Raw genomic sequence first — 19,255 nt, 5'->3', positions numbered from 1 at the left:
ATCTTGGCTTCTCACTTCACCTCCTTGAGCCTCAGTTTCTTCACCTGTAAAATGGGGTAGTTGATTGAATTCCATGAGCTTGTTGTTGAAATTTAGTACAAAACTCCGTTTAAACGCCTGGTGGAAATGAGCTGCTGCATCTCCCATCACTTGTCCCCTCCCTGCGCGCCCTCTGCCAGAGCTTTCTGGGTACATCAGAGGGTTCCGGCCGGCTGGGCAGAGTGGAGGGGAGGGGTCCTGACTTGCTGGCCGTTTCCTGAGTCGGCTGTTCCTTGGAAATCCAAATTCATTACCTTGGTTTGGCTCTTGACCAGTACTAATCACCATCCAAAGTAAGAAAAGCAGGAAGGAAAAGGATAACTCGGGTCACTGAGCAGGGGTGATGGCAGGGCTGCGTCTGGCTGTGTGAGTGCGGGCAGTGGCTTGGCCTCTCTGTGCCTCCGTTGTTTCCTATACAAGGTAGGGAAAATGAGCCCGACACTTAGCATTTCTAATGGGTTCCTATGGTGCTTCCCTCATTCCTGCTCCCAGGGGAAGGTATTACCACTGGGATGTTGAAATAGGATTTCCAAAAGTGCTTACATGTTCTCCTGGTCATTTGGGTTTAAACAAGCCTAAACATGGGTTTATAGATGCTTGCCGGGAGTTCGAGCACTTCTGTACGTGCCGAAGGAGCTGTTCTTTCACCGTGAGATTTTCCCCACACCCGCCGTCTCTCAGTTCCCATAACCCCAGGCTCCGCCACAGTGTTGGGTGATAATTAGAAAATGTGTAAGGACTTCTGTGAGAGCTGGAAGTGCTCCTGGGCAGGGGTTGGGGGAGGAGCCAGCGGACCGGGCTTTCCAAGGGTTGGGTTCAAGGGCAGCTGGCCGCGGCTCTCCGCATGTTTTCTCCATTGTCAATGGGGCCGTAAGTGGCCCCTCAGGCGGCTGCGGTGGTTGATGCAATGCTGTGTGGGGCTAGATTATGTCACTCTGCAAAGTGCCAAGTACACGAAGACATTTTTATTCAGGAAGTGCCAGGCTGGGCCTGGAAAGCGCCCATCCCTGGAGTGGGCTGGGTCAGCTCTGGTGACATCCCATAGCTTGAGAAAGGGCGAGGAGTGGTTCCCGAGGAGACTAAGTGGCCCTGCCCGACCCCCTCCAGACTCCAAGCAGAGGGACCGTCCAGCTTGCTTCCGTCCCTGCCTGGGTCCTGCTGGCCCAGCTCGTCTGTCGCCTCCTTCGTGGAAGCACCTCCCTGGCCTCTGGGCATCCACACCGGGCTGTCCCTCCTCTTCTGTTTTGGGTCACGGGCACTCACACGTACCTCACCCCTGCCCTGTTGGACTTGAAGAGCTGGTGGAAGAGGTTGGGGCATGATCTGGATCTGGTCATCTCGCTAGCCCTTTGCAGTGTCTGCTGGCGTCTGCGTGTGTGGAGGAGGGCAGTGCGGTGCTTCTTGTGTGCGCGTGTGGACATCCATGTCACAGGCATGTGCCCTCTGCCTTTACCTGGGGACAGGCACCCAGCCAGGCTCTCCGAAGACAGAGGGACACTGAGACCTCGCCAACCCAGAGTGCCTCGTCTGGTGGGGCAGACACATGCCAACACAGCATGATTAGAGCTGTGAGGAAGGGAAGCTCAGGGTGCCACGGCGTGCAGAGGACACCCCGCCACCGGCCTGAGGGTGGGGAGTGGTATCAGTGCCAGCCGTCCAAGGAGGTAATGCCCACGCTGAATTTTGAGGAAGATGGATATGTGGGAAAGGGGGAAGGGCATTCCAGGAAGAGGGTATCAGCTAGGTTTGGCAAGGCAGTGCTGCGTAACAAAGGAAAGATCAGTTTGGGTCACACATGCTCGGTGCAGGTCCCCTGGACTCCCCTCCAGTGGGTAGATCTCAGGGGTCCAGGGCTCCCATCTGGTCACACCATCATCTCAACATAGGGTTTCTAAGGTCCCTGCAGCCAGGGAGAAGGGAGAAGAGGAGCCAGTCGGGCACTTCCGTGCCTCAGCCCCATAGTGACACAAGTCACTGCTGCTCGCACACCACTGGCCAGGGCTGGTCACATGACCCCCACCCCCCCACAGGGGAATCTGGGAAGTGGAGGGAAGCAGGTGGGGGGGTTTGCCGAGCACACAGGGAACCCGTTTGCACAGTGGGTTCTCTGGGCCCCGGAGAATGCAGCATCGATGGGAATTACAGTCCCGGACCTCCACCTCTGCCAGAATTCCATAAAACACTGACTCCCTCCCCTCCGCACAACCACAGGGCCTGAATATTATGGCTGGAAAAGAGACCCAGGGAAGGAACAGAGCTCAGGGGGTAAAGGGAGTCTTATTATAACATGTCCGGAAGGATTAAGTTCTTTGGTGACTTTTATGTTTTTAAGGAATTGGATTTAACATTGACCCCGGTTCCTTCTTGATCTCCTTCTGTCCCTCTCAGAGGATAAATAATATGCAGTATGTATGGTAGGTGTTTTCATATGGACGTGAACCCTTTGTGTTTATGAGTCTTCTGAGCCTTTCAAGGAAGTTGTGCACAGAGTTACCTTCCCGTGACTTGGGGACAGGCTGGCCGTGGTGGGAAGGGGGCCGAGGCCTGCTCTCGGAACATCCAGGAGCACAGGCAGAGAACTCGTGCTCCGCTGACTTCCCCGTTGTTATTGGCAAGGCCTTTGTCTCTGCTTGTGAATTTAATTTAGATTCATCCTTCTGATTTTTTGCGTTCTTTCAGCCGCGTTACTTCCTAATGCACTTCCGGAGTGTCATTTGCATAATGCGATTTTTATCTTAGCGAATCTATTACAAAGATCTTTCTTCAATTCAAAAGGGCTGGGGTTTCCTGTCTTGGTTGTAAGTGAGAGATCGTCAGCACCGAGGGATCCACAGTGGCTAGGAGTTCATTTGAGCTTCGTTTCCTTTAGCTGTGAACGTGCAGAAGTCGGCTGGCTCCGTGGCAGCCTCGTGGGTCTTGAAGTTCAAGTGCTGCCTTGTAGACGACACATAGCCGTGTCTTGTTTCTCCACCCGCTCTGACAGTCCCTGTCTTCTCACGGGTGCAGCTAGAACAGGGGTAGTTCAGGAGTTATTGACATCGCCGGAGTCACAGCTACCGTATCTGTTACTTTTCTATTTGTCTACTTTTGTTCCCCACCCTTTTCCTGCCTTCTGTGGGTTTAACTGAGTGTCCACGTGCCCCATTTTCTCTGCTTCCCCAGCATATCGATTGTGCAAGCACACCTCGTTCTATTGAGCTGTGTTTTATTGTGCTTTGTAGATACTGATTTTTTTTTTCCCCAAATGGAAGGTCTGTGGCAACCCTGGGTCAAGCCAATCTGTCGGCGCCATTTTCCAACAGCATTTGCTTACTTCATGTCTCTGTGTCACGCTTCAGTAATTCTCACAATATTTCAAACTTTTTCGTTCTCACGACATTTGTTAGGGGGATCTATCATCTGTGGTTATGACTTGCAGAAAGCTCTGATGATGGTTTTAGCAATAAAGTATTTTTTAAATAAGGTATATGCATTATTTTAGATATAATGGTGTTGCAAATGTTGCGTGAACACAGCTTTTATATGGACTAGGAAACCAAAGGGAGTCATTTGACTGCCTTTATTAAGATGCAGACTTCCTTACTGTGGTCTGGAACCAGACCTGCAGCATCCCCAACGTGTGTCTCTATTTCTTTTTCAGCTTTCTAAAGCGGTAACCCTGGGCGTTATACGCGACTGATAAATTATTGAACCCTACATCTGAAACTAATGATGTACTCTACGTTGGCTAATCGAATTTAAAAAAGAAATAAAGTGGTAGCCTTAGAATTTGCAACAGACATGTGCAGTCACTCCAAGTCCCTTTTCATACGGCACCACGTGACTTCATGCGTCGTGTAAGCACCTTCAACAACGCCTTCCCGTTTCCCCCCTCCCGTGCCTCGTCGCCCTGCTGTCATTCATGTCAGTGATACTTTGTTGCTGTTATTATTTTGAACCTCATTATCTGTTAGATCAATTAAGAATAAGAAAAATAAAAATTTTTGTTTTTCCTTCATTTATTTCTTGTCTGGCTGTCTTCCTTTTCCTGTGTGGATCTGTATTTCTTTAAAAAAATTTTTTTTTTAAATTTTCTGTCTGTCTGTCTGTCTGTTTTTGGATCTCTATCTCTGACCTACATCATCGTTCTTCTCTCAGAACTTCTTGTAACTTTTTCTTTTTGCCAGGAAGATCTGGTGACAAATCTCGTCAAATTTTATTTGTCAGAGAAAGTCTTTACTTCTCCTTCACCTTTGAAAGATCATTTAGCAAGGTATAGAATTTTAGGTTGTTGGGATTTTCTCTCAACACTTGATTTCCTCCGTTCTCTCCTCACCCGCGTGGTTTCTGAGGAGAAGGCTGATATAATTCTTACCTTTGCTCCTCTACAGGTAAAGGTGTTTCCCACCCCCTGACATCTTTCAAGATTTTTTTTATTTGTCTTTGATTTTCCTCAGTTTGAATATGATGTGCCTAAGTGTCAGTTTTTTGGTATTTATCCTGTTTGGTGTTCCGTGAGATTCATGGATCTTTGGTTTGGTGTCTGACATTAATTTTTGGAAATTCTGAGACCTTACTGGTGCAAATATTTCTTCTGTTCCTTTCTCTCTTTCTCCTATTTCTGGTATTCCCATTTTACATTTGTTACCCCTTTTAGTAATCATCCCACAGTTCTGGGATACTCTGTCCTGTTTTAGTCATAGTTTTCCTTGGTGTTCGGTTTGGAACAGTTTTATGGCCCTGTCTTCAGACTCACTGATTCTTTCCCCAGCCAGGTCCAGTCTACTAATGTGTTCCTCAGAGGTGTTCTTTGTTTCTATTATAGTGGTTTTTTCTTTAGCATTTCTTTTCAGTCCTTTCTTGGAACTTCCATGTCGGCTGACTTTAGCCATCTATACTTGCATATTGTCTCCTTTTTCCAGCAGAGCCCTTAGCGTGTTAATCATTGTTATTTTAAAGCCCTGGTCTGATCATTCCAGCATCACTGCCATATCTTAGCCTGGCTCTGTGTCTTCAAACTGCGATTTGTGTGCCTTGTAATTCTGTTGTTGTTGTTGAAAGCTGGACAGGAGGTATTTGGTAAAAGCAGCTAAACTGATTCCCATGGAGGTTTCTGCTCTGGTAGGGTTGTTATTCTCAGCATCCATCTGTCTGCCTTTCCAAATTTTGCCGTGTGATCTCAGTTCTCAGATGAATATAAGAAAAGTTACTGATTTTCAGTTTCTTCAGCTTTCTCCCTGTTGTGCGGATGGGAGTGATGACTTCCAAGCTCCTTATATGCCAGACCAGAAACTGGAAGTTGGATTCCATTCCTTCTGTGTTCTCCCTCCCTCCTTCCCTCTTTCCCTCCACCCTTTCCTCCCGTCTTCCCTTTCTTGCCCCCTCGGTTCCTTCGTCCTGTGTATGCCCCGCCCCCTTCACATTGGGCAGGGCTTCGCTAAAGTGGCTGCAGGTTAGGTGACCGCACAGTGTTACCCTGATTGGAGGTTACTCTGTTTTTTTTTTTTGGGGGGGGGTGGTATCGTGAGTTCAGACCCAAGCTCCGTGCATTGTTGGCTGCGAGGTCTGTTGTTTGGAAAGGCCTCCTTTCCCTGAACTTGGCTGCACTTTGCTCCTTTGGAACATATCAAGATGGACATGCTAGGGCCAGGTGACAGAGGTCGTCCAAAGATTCCCGATGAAGGCAGTGTCCTCACAGTGTCCAGCTGTTGCTGAGTCAGCTGCAGCCCTCCACCTGGCCCTGAGCTTCAGACACGACCATGCTTGTTCTGTGACTGGGGTGAGGATGACAAGTGACAGTGGCCAGGGAGGCTGCCCGCAAAAGGAAGGGGTGTCTGACTAGAGATGGAGGCGTGGTGGCCAATGGAGGAGTATCATTGTGCCCTTCTGTGGCTGTATTTAGGATATAGAGGTGGGTTCCTCCTGACGTATGTGTGGAGATGTTGAAAGGAGCAGACAGGCAGAGGTCTGCAAGGAGGGGGCTTTGGGCAGGAGAGGCCGTGATTATCATAGGGGCAGGGCAGGGTGTGGCCTGCTCAGTATTGTGGTGCCACACCATGTGTGGTGCCTGTGGGTCAGACATGGGCAATAAACTCGAGCTGTATGCATTCAATCAGCTGAGCTCCTCTGCTCACGTCTCTGTCTACCCAAGAGCAGGACCCAAGGTCCTTGATGCTCAGTGTCCTATCTTTGTGCTGCAGCCATGTTTAAACACCAAGGGAGGGGGTGCCTGGATGGCTCAGTCATTAAGCGTCTGCCTTCGGCTCAGGGTGTGATCCCAGGGTCCTGGGATCGAGCCCCACGTTGGGCTCCCTGCTCTGCTGGGAGCCTGCTTCTTCCTCTCCCACTCCCCCGGCTTGTTTTCCCTCTCTCGCTGGCTGCCTCTCTCTCTGTCAAATAAATAAATAGAATCTTTAAAAAAAAAAACAAAAAAAAACACCAAGGAAGCCCAGCTGGCAGGGGGAGGGGCCAGCTAGCAAGTGAGCTGAGCCCACCGTCCGGAGCCCCCATCTCTGTCCACGCTCATGCCAGTCCTTATGTGGTTATACTTGGCTTCATGGAATGGGGGATGTTTTTACCAAGGACTCAGGAAACCTGTGTCTCTTGAAGGATCTCTTGTGTCCTTCTACCTGGACTCTGTAACTGAACCGTGAGGGTGGGCGTGAAAGGAGCATATGACGCTTTCACATCCAACGGAACGTCCAAGGAGGGGTCCTGAAGTTTTGGGCGCCTGCTCCGGGCTGGCACTTTGCTGGCACTTTGCTGGGACAGCTGGGACCTGGCCACGCACAGGTCGGTGGCAGGGCTGGGTCGAGGGACTGAGCCTCCGCTCCTCGTTCTGGGTTCTTTCTACAGCCCTTTACCCCTGAACCACAGTAGGTATTAGGAAAACCTAACTCATGCGACTTCATTTTTTCTGTTTTATGGAAGTGTTTTTTTTTTTTTTTTTTAACCTCCACTGACTACTTTGCACCAATATAGAAAGAGTTTGGACTGTAAGTGCCTTAGTAATTTGTTGTAAGTAGAGAATGACATTGCCTAAAAAAGTTAATATCTAGGCCTCTCAGGCCTTTTCTTTTAAGTATTAAAGGAATTATTTTACCCTTATTTTTTTTGTGCGGGTGGGGTGGAAAATCTGCTCTCTTTTCACTTCCTATCTATGTTTGCCTTTTGCGAAACATTGTCTCCCAGTTTCCCGTATCCCTTCTGCTCTGGGCCAGAACAGATGGGTAGCTTGCTAGCATTGTATGTAAAGCACGAGATAATGGGCTCCGAGTGAGGGACTGGAGATTTACCTACCGTGTGGCGTGCACTGGCTTTGGGCGGATGTTTGCTGAGCCTCCGCGGGGTTCCTCTGTCGGTACCGGGCTGTGCCATCTGCTCGGTAAGGCTGTCATGAGCTTGGAGTGGAAAGGCCCTGGCACGGAGTGGGCACTGAGCTTATCTCAGGTTGGAGAATGACCTGCTGTTGCTCCCATGGCTGAGGCCCTCGTGGAGGTCAGTGGCTACGGGGCCGATGGTAGCGACACCAAGTGGCACCCTGAGCCTCGGGCCGGACCAGCCATGGGTGTGTTCCTGGCAAGGGAGCCAGCAGCATGGGGCCCGCCGAGAGCCCCGAGTTTGACTTAGCTCATAGCTTTGGGTATTGTCTCCTCCTGTGTCCTCCCATCTCCACATTTACTGAGGCCCTGGCCTGGCAAATGTTGAGAGTGAGTGTTGGTCTTTGCTCGCTGGAATGTATTCATCCTGGAAACACAGAGCTGGGCGTTTGGGCTGAGCATGCGGTGAGGACTTACGAAGACGGAAGTCAAGATCCCGCCCTCAGAGGGGCTGACAGACGAGCAAACACACAGGGCAGCCCTCGGCCACCCTGGGAGCTCAGAGGAGGTGCCTGACCATGGGCTCGTTAGGGGAGGCTTCCTGGAGGAGGTGAGACGGGAGTGGCCACGAAAGGGGGCGGGAGAACTATGGCCCACACTGGGGCCTGCAGGGGAGCGTGCTGGGGAGCGTGCGGGGCATGGAGTGTGCAGCGGGTGGCAGGCGGCGGGGCTGGGATGGTGGTGTGAGTTAGACCCTGCGGGGCCTGCACCCGTCGTGGGCCGGCTTTCTTCGAAGGCAGCCCGAGCCTTCCGCGGCTTCGAAGCGGGAGAGTCCCAGCTGTGTGGGTGCAGACGCCGATCTCCGTTGCCTCATCTGTCAGGTGCAGAGTGCGTGCCAAGTCTCTGCTGACGTGATGGGGTGAACGTGCCTTTCCAGGGGCTTCTGTGGGCCATGTGTCCCCAGGCATGGCTCCCTTCTGGGTGTCTGGGATGTCCCCCTGCCATCTGTCTCTGCCCTTCAGCCCTTCTGCTCTTGGGACCTCGAAAGCCGGGCTGGGAAACTAGGAGGCCTTGGGGTCCAGCTGGCCAAGGGGTCTGAGAACAGTTGGAGTCTCGGCCTGGCCCTGCGACTGTGCCGGCCACTGTTCTCGTGGTCCCCCAGACGCCCCTGGTGTGCTGGCTCCCCACGGGCTGGGTCTCCTCTCCCCCTGGGCTTGCTGTCCCAGGGCCTCATTGAGGAGTGGACCCATTTCACGACCTGCATCCCGCGTGCTGTGCCGCCTCGGGTGGGCGCTTGACCTCCCTGAGGCCCAGGCACCTCGCCTGCTTCCCCTTCCTCCCTGGCATCTTCAGTGACCCTGGGAGGGGCTGCCGGGGCAGGAATGGGCCTTCAGGCTGTTCTAGGGCCGCTGAGGAGCTGGGACAGTGTGACACCAGATGGGCCACTCATTGATTTGGCCCCTTGCAACGGTGCCTAGTCTTAGCAACTGTTGTGTGATCTTCGTGGAGGTTACTGGGAGGCCGGCCTTGCTCCTCCTAATAAATTCAGCTCCGTTTTGTTTGCTGAGTGTCTTCCCTGGGCTGAGCGCCTTGCTGAGCGTGGGTATGGATCCCAGCAATCCCCGCACCTCCCTGTGAGGTCAGGGCCTTGGGTCCCATTAAACAGATGGGAAAACTGAGACATAGAGAAGTTCCGTGACTTTCCCAGAACCATCCAGTCAGCAAGACGCGAGCCGAGAGGACACACTTACTGTGAAGGACAGCCCTTTTCTGGGGGACGAGGCCGCCCTACAGAACAGAATGGTCAGCTCTGTCCCGGGGGACACATGGCCCGTGTCATCTCCCCTCAGGGCCCACGTGCTTTTTCTTCAGCTTCGTTCTTGTCTTTTCCCAGCTAGACCCAGATGGTTTTCTGAAACTTGCATTCCTTTGAGAAAATGGCATCATCTTTTCTTTTTTTTTTTTCCTGTAAAGCAGAAATAGAAATAGAAAATCTGATTTACCAGGAAGAGTATAGAGAAGAAGGTAAATATCACTTGTCACTCGGGCTGTCACTGCTAACGTTTGGGAGGCCTGGCTGTCTGGTCCTCACCGCTGTGTCCCCAGGGCCTGGCGCCCAGCAGGTGCTCAAAAAATATTTGTGACCAAATGCAAACAGCGAATAAGTCTTTCTGAAAACCGAGATCTCAAATTGTATCTGTTCTTTGACTGTGACATTCACCTTCCTCCGTGCGGCTCTGTGTCACAACTTTGGTGTCACAACTTAACCGTCCCTTTGGCTGAGCACTGGGTTGCTGGGAAGAACACCTGTGTACGGAGCGGCCGTATCGGGTGAGTCCTCACGGTGCGTTCCTAGAAGTGGTGTCGTTGGGCCACAGGATGGAACCAACGGGACAGAAGTCTCCCCCATTCTGCGGGCTGGATCTGAGAGTGCTCCCTGCTCTCTCTTCGGGGCGGGGCCCCTTCTGAGTGCCGCCATGCTGGTAGAGGCAGGCAGGTCAGAGCAGCGAGGAATGAGTTATGGATTACATTTCATAAGTCACATCAGAGCAAATGGAGTTCGTGCTTATCTGAAGACACCGTGTACCTTTCTGGAATCAATCAGTGGGGATGCTGATTACCCCTGAATAATCCCGCGTGGCGTGTTGAGAAACACGGCTCCCTCCCGTTCGAGAGGGGTATCACGGGCTTCCACCTCCGCCTCCCCCAACGCCTAGTTTGCACAGACATCCCAGTGCCCCCAGGCACGCTGGACCTCAGCTCACAGACGTTGAACGCCTGCCATTTGCTGGAAGTGCCGGCATCCGTGAGACCCCACCCCAGCTCCCTGCCTGCCTGCCTGCCTCCCACCGCACAAAGCAGCTCCTGCTGAGGCCACTGACCCCGTAGTCCAGAATCTGGTGGCCAGTTTCCCATCCTCATCGTCATCTTGACCACCTCCCAGAACCCCTTCTTCCCTGAGCCTGCTGGGTCCTCCTTGTCCTTCTATCTCCAGGCTGCTCGTGTACGGCCTTCCTTGCTGATTTCATGTCTTCTGTTCCACGCCCAAAGCCTGGCGTTCCTCCATGCTGGAATGTTCTCTTCTCACTGTGCTTTCTCTCCCAAGACCATCTAATCCCAGGGCCACCACTGAATCACTCTGTGGCCTTAGGTAGCTTACTAAACCTCTCTGTGCCTGGAGTTTTTCTCCTCTCTAAGATGGGCCTGATATCTGTACCTGCCTCTCCAGGTGCTGCGAGGACTATACACTCCCAGCCATCACAGGACTTGACACATGATGGGTGCTTTACTCATTCATTCGTTTGCTCATTCAACAGAAGCTTCTAGAGTTCTCCCACATGCTAAGCTCTGAGTCCAAGCACAGAGAACAAAACAGACCCAGGCTCTCCTTGCTTGGAGCTCACATCCTGGCATAGGTAACATGGTTTCTCATGTGGAAAAGAGCAAGAAGCAGAGAAGGGGCCCAGGGACCTGGACGTGCTATCAGAGGCTGGGCAGCGTGTGGTCAGGTGAGCCTGGGGCTCGGGGCTGGGAGTCTGGGTTTGGATTCCCCATGTCCAGTCCAGCCATGGAGCTTGACCGGGTAAACGCTGTTGCCTCATCTTGGCTGTGTGACTCTTACTAGCACTCGGCCTCTCTGTGCCTCGGTTGCTCATCCGTGACACGGCACCATCACCTACGTCATAGGGCAGCTGTGCGGATTAGTGAAAGGTGGCCTAGGTGTCGCAGCCAGGACGCAGTGTACTAGCCGTCACTCCAGGCCTTATTTTAGGGGCCTGGGCTTTGCCACCATGGGGGCTGTGAAGGCAGCCCTACCAGACTGAAGGCCTAGGCCTCCCCAGGGGGATCGCGAGTGCTGGTGGGGCCATTAGCGCATCACGATGCCCCCGTCAAGCTCAGGCCTGACCAGGCAGGCACAGAGGCCTGGAGGGACCACAGGTGCCTCCGCTGGGTTCAAAGCTCGTGGCTCAGGGTGACCAGTGCTGTGCTAGTCTGGGGGATGGGGAGGGGGGACCACCGACCTTTATGAAGTCTAAAAGGCCGTTTTTCACAGTGCAATCCGCAGCTCCTCCTCCAGAGTCACGAGGGAGTGCGGATGGAGCACCGGGATTCCTCGGTCACACCGTGCACCTCACCTCGTCCTCTGAGCTCTGGGCTCCTGGTGACCTGCCTTTTGAAAGGAGCCCCCGTGGTAACCGGTGCTCACTGACGGCTGCAGCTGGCGGTCTGCAGGTTGCTGCGGGGGGGGGGGGGGGAGGGGGGCGGGGGGAGGGTCCCCTCTGAGAAGGACAGAGGTGCAGCAGGACTGCGCAAGGTGTGGTCGCCCGGGAGCACCACCTGGGCGCTCATGAGAAATGCAAATCAGACTCTCCGGGGTGGGCCCAGGACCCTCCACCTCACCGAGCTTCTGCTTCCAAGAGGTTGTGTGGCAGCCGTGGGGAGACGCGCTGGGTCGGTGTCGTGAACGGCGGCGGGGCCTCCGTGGGATGAGCTGGTGCCCGGCCCTGGCAGGGAGGCTGCAGCCAATGCTGGCTGCCGTTGTGTCTGGGTGCTCAGGCCAGGACGCGGCCTCTCTCTCTCTCTCTCTGCTAACCCGGCCTCCCTCCTCCCCAGGGTCCCAAGTGATGGTGGTTTACGTGGCGGACGAGCTGAACCCGGTACAACTGGTTAGCACGGCGAAGCCCGGCGTGGCGCCTGCTGGCTGGTGGGTGTGAACCGCGGGATCGCAGCGTCTCAACCCAAGAGGCAGCATGTCTAAGAAGAGCCGGAACAAGGGCGAGAGGCCCGAGATGGAGCCTGACGCCGTGCAAATGGCTAACGAGGAGCTGCGGGCCAAGTTGACGAGCATTCAGATCGAGTTCCAGCAGGAAAAGAGCAAGGTGGGAGGGGTGCGGGCCCCCGGGGCTCCATGGAGGAGGGGGCGCTGCGAGTTCGCTGGTGGGGGCCATCCCAGGCTGGGCTTGGGGATGGGTACTCGACCTCTGAGCCTCAGCTTGCCCCTTGGTAAAATGGGTATAACATCAGTGGTGGTACCACGTGGGTTCCAGTCCTGGCCCCCTCCCTTCTCACTGTGACCTTGGATCAGCGAGGTCACTGTCCGTGCCACAACTCCCTCGCCTGCAAGATGGGGTCATAATAGGGCCCCCCGATGGGCCTGTGGGGGGGTTAGGAGGCGAGGGTACCAAAGAGCTTCCAGCAGAGTCAGGCTCTGGGACGGGGTTGTTGAGCTCTCGTGGGGCGAGAACGAGCTTGGGGCTGGTCACAGCAGTGCCAGCTTGGGCGCCAGGCAGACTGTAGGCGCCCAGTTCAGGTGCAGCTGGGATGGGCGGCCTGGAAGAATAATAACCAGCCAGTAAAGTCCTAGAGATCCGATGTCACGGATTCAACAGAAAGCCCATCGGTGGTGTCACTTGGGTGGCTTCAAGGCCAAGCAGGCTGGGGCTCTGTGGTGTCCGTGGGAGAAGGGAAGGGGGGTGGAGCTTGCTGCCCAGCAGCCTGAGTGGCTGGGGTCTGACCTGTTCTGGGCAGGGTGGGGGAGGTTACACCGAGGCCCTAAGGTGGTGGGCCCTCCAGCCCTGCCTGCAGCGCCAGGAGCCCTGGGAGGGACTGCTGGGGAATTGTCGTAGGCGTCCCGTCTTGTTGAGCGCCCGGACTGGGTGGCAGCGGGGGGCCTGATGGGGTCCAGCTCCCAAGTGGGGAGCGGGGCTGGGGCCTAGGGCCTGACTCAGCTCCCGGCTCAGGACAGCACCGTGGAGAGCAGAGGCAGAGTCCAGGACCTGGGGGGATGAAGGGCGGGCTGCTGGAGCTTGGGGACACATGTGCCCCCACCCATCCCCAGACACTCAGGCCTCCAGGGCTGGGGCAGTCACCCTGTCCACACTTTGTGCAGCTCAGGTGGGACTCACCTGCTGGTCACACAGTCAAGGTCAGTCTGCCAGGGCTCCGTCCCCCATCCACCGCCTAACTCCCCTTGAGGTCTCGGGGCAGACCATGTGACCGCCCCATGCCTCAATTTTCCCGCTTGTTACATGGGTCCTCTGATGTGCCTGCCTCCCTGAGTCGTTTGAAGAATGAGACGGTCACACATGCTTGCTGCCTGGCACACACAGTCCCTCGGCACTTGGCTGACGTTTGTTATGTGTCTACTATGCAGGTCACGCCAGGTGCCTTAGACGGCCTCCCGACCCTGGCAGTGACCTGCGAGGTCAGGGGTGGCTTTCTCCAGTTGATAGGTGAGCAAACTGAGGGTCAGAGAGGAGAGGTGACTTGCCCAGGTGAACTAGGTCGCCGGGCCACCATCACAAAACACCAGGGACGTCATGGCTTACACAGCAAGAAATTTATTCCGGAGATTGGAAGTGGTGGCTGAAGGTATGGGCAGGTTGGTCTCTCCTGGGGCCTCCCTCCCGGGCATGCAGATGGCCATCTTCTCCCCATGTCCTCTCATGGCTGTCTCCATGTGTGTCCGTGTCCTGATCTCTTCTTTTAAGGACACCAGTCATAATGGACCAGGACCCACGCAGATGACCTCATTTGACTTAATGTCACGTTCTGAGGTCCTGCAGTTTAGGACCTCCGCTGGGAATTTTGGGGACACACCCCTGCCCATAACAGCAGGTTAGCACAGGTGTAGGTAATGGCACTGGGTTCGGAGCCAGGCCTGTGGGGACTGTGCCCCTGGGTCCCCAGGCCACCTGCCTGCGGGGCACGTCCTGGCTGCCTGATTTCTCATCCCAGCTGCCCCCATGGCCCCTCGGGAGGGCTTTCCCCGTGTTGCTGCTGGGGGAGCTTCTGTTCTCAGAATTCAGCAATGTGCTTATGGGCTGGTAAGGAAAACATAAATAGCAACTTTACAGTTGCATTTACACAATATTTTTATATGATCTCATAAAATTATTGTTGATGTCACAGTTAAAGTGTTGTCGTTGTCCCAGAGGATCCCTGTTGAGCACCGTAGGACGAGGGAAAGTGCTGAGTGTATCTGTCGATAAGTTCATTCAGCAAGCCCCCGTACCATCGCTCCGTGTTGTACGGGAAGTGTTAGGACACAGCGCAGGGGCAAGAGAGCCCGGGAAGGCTTCGCAGAGGCCGTTTGGAGTCGGCTCCTAAGGCTTTTGCTGGCTAGCGAGCAAGGGAGTGGCGCTTACACAGTCCCAAGGGTCCAGCAACACCCAGGAGTCCCTGACTTGCCGAGGCCCAGGTCTGGGGTGGGCAGGGGCAGAGCTGGGGCGTGATTGGTTGGAGGCGGCTGCCACAGTGTGGTGGGAGGACCAGGGTGGTGGCAGGGAGTGGGAGAAGGAGCCAGGCCTGGCAATGGGGAGCCAGTGCTGACAGATGGGAGGAGGAGTGGGATGGCAGCGGACGGGGAGGCTGACTTCCCTGTTGCAGCCGGAGCGGCAGGTGGCACCAGCCACCCTCCCCACCTCCACCACCGTGTGGTCCCTCCCAGTCATTTCGCTCTGGCCTCATCTGGAGCCCTGTGTAAGGAGCAGCTGGCGCGGGCCCCTCTCTGCTGCTCTGCCCCTGGACTTGGGGAAGAGCTTGGAGGCATCTGGCAGGTAAAGTGCTGGCAGCTTTTTAGACTTACTTAGCTCAATGGAGTAAGGAGCAGGTGCTCTGTACAGAGCGGGCCAACCCAGCCTTCCTCTGCTAGACTTGGGTCGTGGCCCCCGCGCTCAGCCGTCGGCTCCTCAGGGCAGAGCCAGTGGGACCCAGCGGGGCTTCTTCCCTTGACCCTGTCTTCTGTCGGCATCCCTGCCCTACACACCAGCATGGCCTGGCTGTCTCAGCAGGCCCGACCTCTCCCAGGCTGCCCTGCACACATCTCTGCTCCCCTCCACGTTCCTTCCTCCTTCTCCACCTGTGAGCAACTCCCCTTTTTCCACTCATCCGCCTTTGGCTTTCCTCCACCCGAGTCCTCACGGGCAGCTGCTGATGTCCTGTTTCAGAGTGTATAGTCAGGGTTCTTCAGAGAGGCATGGAACCAGTAGGAAATGTGTGTGTGTGTGTGTGTGTGTGTGTGTGTGTGTGTGTGTGTAGGGAAAGGGAGACATATTTTTTTAAGAAGTTGGCTCACATGATTATGGAGGCTGACAAGTCTGAACTTTGCAGAGCAGGCAGCTGGAGATTTCAGCAAGAGTTGATGTTGCAGTCATGAGCCTGAAGCAGTCTGGAGGGTGAATTCCTTTCTCATCTGGGAGTTCAGCCTTTTCTTTTGAGGCCATCAACTGATTGGGCGAGGCCAACCCACATTATGAAGGTTCAGCCCCTTTACGCAAGGTCTGCTGACTTAAATGTGAATCACATCTTTAAAAAATACCTTCACAGCAACATCCGCATTGGTGTTTGGCCAAATGACCTGATCCCATGGCCTTGCCAAGTTGACATGTGACATAAACCGTCTTGAAGCTCAGTATCCCACGTCAGTGTAGGCTGGGGATGTGACCAGCCCCCTCCTTCTGACTCGGATCCCTGTCAGCAATAACCAGGGAACAGAGCCAGCCTCACCCCCAGGCACCTGGCCCCAGAGCCGGGCTCCGCAAATGCCAGGCTGCCAACCCCGCCTGAGTGTATTCATCTAATCAGCAAAATTTTAAACATTACTTGTAAAATGTGCCAAGGGAGTATTTTCTTAAAACACTCCAAAATGCTTTATTTGACCTTTTCAAGGATCACACAAAACACACACTTAGCAGGAACCCTTTCCAATCCATTAGCTTTCTAAATCACACCGGCCTCCAAAGAACAGAAACCAATTGTATCTCGCAGAGGACAAGCTGCTTCCGTGGGAGGTGGCATCAGTTTCCCCAGACCACACACCGACATGTTGAAGTTAATTTCAGGTGAGGAGTTTTACCATGTCCCTAGGCATCGATCAACCCTTACTTACAACAGCAGAGAAAGAAGCAAAAGCAGCCCAGGCAAAGACACAAGATCAGCATCTTGTATCGAATATTCTCAACCACAGAAATAAAACGGGGGACCTGTCAGTCCTGGGTCTACCTCTCCTAGGGCTGGAACTGGGAGTCTTTTCCTAATGGATTGAATGCCAAGGAGTCAGAACTTTAAATACTTAGCATGATTGCCCCGGCAAGGGACGGAATGCTTCTGGCACTGTCCTTTCTAGGAGGCCATACTGTCCCCTGGTGGCTCCTCCCCCCAGGCCGGTCGCTGAAGCATCTCTGAGCTGCTGCTGCCCTCCAGCCAAACAGTTACCTCCGTCCTGAGGCTCCTAGGAGTTCAAGTGGGGGAACTGTGGGAGCTCCCAGCCTGGCGGGGGGGTGGCAGCTCAGTGAGAGTGTTTGCTCCCTGCCTGCCCCTCTCTGCCTCCATCTTCTCCATTCTCCATAAGTCCAAATCTGGTGCATAGGCACTGGAAAGGAGTAAAATATCTTCCTCTTTGGTGAGAGATGATTTCTGCCTATGTGTCTTGTGTTTTGTGACGGATAAATTGTCCTCTCTTGTGAATCTTCCAACGGGAAGAGATGGCAAAGGCTTGACTGTCCTCTCCAGCATCTTCAGATGTTTTTCCACCTCTAGAAAAATTCTCAAGAAAATAGTAGGAAATATAGAAGGAAGGAAAATAGCTGGGGCCGATGAAGGTCTGGACCGTGGGGGTGGCAGGAAGGGGAACTGGGGTGCGGGGACCCGGGGAGGGTCTCGGGGGCCCTCCGACACAAAGTGGCATGGGTAGATGGTGGCTGGGTCTGGCCGGCTCCCCCAGCTCCGACCCTGACCACCTCTCCTGTGGCTCGGGCGCAGGTGGGCAAACTGCGCGAGCGGCTGCAGGAGGCCAAGCTGGAGCGCGAGCAGGAGCAGCGGCGGCACACGGCCTACATCTCGGAGCTCAGGGCCAAGCTGCACGAGGAGAAGACCAAGGAGCTGCAGGCACTGCGCGAGGTGCTTATCCGGCAGCATGAGCAGGAGGCGGCGCGAACGGCCAAGATCAAGGAGGGCGAGCTGCAGCGGCTGCAGGCCACGCTCAACGTGCTCCGGGACGGTGCGGCCGACAAGGTCAAGACGGCGCTGCTGGCCGAGGCACGCGAAGAGGCGCGCAGGACCTTTGATGGCGAACGCCTGCGGCTGCAGCAGGAAATCCTGGAGCTCAAGGCTGCGCGCAAGCAGGCGGAGGAGGCGCTCAGCAACTGCATGCAGGCGGACAAGACCAAGGCGGCGGACCTGCGCGCTGCCTACCAGGCGCACCAGGACGAGGTGCACCGCATCAAGCGCGAATGCGAGCGGGACATCCGCAGGCTGGTACGTGCTGCCTGCGCCCCTTCCCAGCTGGCGTGCATGCACCCTTTTCTTCCCGCCCCTGTGGATCCTTTCCTTCATACATTCTTTCCTCCCCACTTGCATGCAGCCTTTCTTTCCCATAGGTGTGCAGTAAACGCAGTTTTGAGGACCCACTGCGCAACAGACATGGTTCTAGGCGCTGGGCTTCTAGCAAAGCCCCCGCCCGTCCTAGTGGTGGTAAAGAGGCTTTGGGGAGTTAGAACTCTTCTTGCTAGGTATGGGATCCTTGGTACTTAATGGAACAGCTCAGAAGCACAAGTTTCTCAGCTGTAAAATGAGGTTAATAGATAAGGGCCAGGGTTATTGGAAGCAAGGACTGTGGAAGCTTATTGAAGTGCTGGGCATTTATTTATTCATTTAATTAATAAACCCAAGCACATTTATACCTCCGGGTGGGATGAGTACATAGGGACAGTCCAGCCATTCTGCTGCAACAACTGGGGAAAACCATAAATTGCAAACAATCATATTTTTAAAGACTGGAGTGCTGTGGAAGTTCTGAGGTCTAGAAGAGCTAAAATTTCAAAGGGAGGAGAGAGCGTCTGACCAGGTGAGCTGACAGTTACCAGCTACTTTCTTCCCTGGGGGCATTTGCTCATCCTGGCTGTGTGCTGGGGATTGGGCTTCCCCCAGTACAGTGACTCCACCCGGGCTGAGAGAGATGAGCAGGGTTTTGTGTTTTGTTTTGTTTTTTTTTTGCCATCTCTCAGGGTCAGCATGAAAGATAGGAAAGTAGAGGATCCCACATATGGGGCCAATTTGCACCCTGAAATATTCACTGAGTTCTGGGGTGATGCAGGAGGCCAGTGTGGCTGGGCAGAATGGCAGAGTGCAATCTTCCAGAGCCATACCATACTTAGGAAAAAAGGCTGACCAGATGCAGGGGCTGCAACAGGCACCCCACCAGTCTGCCCCTCAGGAGGACTGTTGGACTTTGAACCTGTGCACTGCAGAAAGTTAAAAAGGCAAGTAAGCTAAGCTTCTCAGACTAGAGGCAACAACAGTGATATTTACAAGAGGCACATCTTGATTGTGAGGACACGGTTAGACTGATAATTATAAGGATGGAAATATATCCAAACACTAAGAAAAGAAAGCTGGTCTGTCTGTATTCACATCAAAGATCTTAAGGCAAGGAGTAAAACTAAAGAAAAGTAGGGAAATTCTTAATAATAAAGGGGTCAATTCTTACTAGCACTTAATAACAAAACTTCAAAACATGCAAAAGAAAAACACCAAAAGTAAAAGGAGAAACAAATCCACAGTTATAGCTGGAGAATAGCACTCTGTCTCAGCAAGTGATAGAACATATAGATAATAGAAGAACGAAGATACGCAAGATTTAAACAGTACAGTGAACCGACTGGAGCTACACTGACAGAATACAACATTTTAGCAGCTGCAGATACAATTCTTTTGAAGGGGACATACACACTCTCTTTCAAAAATTGCACTCTTTACAGTAAAACAGATTTTAGGAAAAAAGGAAGAAACAGTGAAAATCAAACATCTAAGCTTCCATCTCGAGAAGAAAGGAAAAGAACAGCAAATTAATCTCTGAGAAAGTAGAATGAAGGTCCTTAAAGAGCAGGAATCACTGAAATAAACTGGTAAAGAAAATC

General features: G+C 53.8%; 1 protein-coding gene across 2 annotated transcripts in view; it reads left to right on the top strand.

Annotated features, from left to right (window-relative positions):
* JAKMIP1 (janus kinase and microtubule interacting protein 1) overlaps positions 1–19,255 on the top strand; it is a 102,138-nt gene that overhangs the window by 45,938 nt on the left and 36,945 nt on the right. The window contains exons 3-4 of one of the 2 annotated variants that reach the window (XM_045771447.2): positions 11,952–12,217; positions 17,100–17,594. In XM_045771447.2, the coding sequence (XP_045627403.1) occupies positions 12,089–12,217; positions 17,100–17,594 (624 nt within the window). In that variant the 5' untranslated portion in view covers positions 11,952–12,088. The remainder of the gene's footprint in view (positions 1–11,951; positions 12,218–17,099; positions 17,595–19,255) is intronic. The other variant, XM_045771448.2, reaches the window with a different exon arrangement.

This window comes from Ursus americanus, chromosome 8 (genome assembly GCF_024610735.1).
Source record: "Ursus americanus isolate L20-20 chromosome 8, mUrsAme1.1.p, whole genome shotgun sequence".
Classification (NCBI taxonomy): domain Eukaryota; kingdom Metazoa; phylum Chordata; class Mammalia; order Carnivora; family Ursidae; genus Ursus; species Ursus americanus.
The sequence above is the reverse complement of the archived record's forward strand: the minus strand, read 5'-3'. Positions and strand labels throughout refer to the sequence as shown.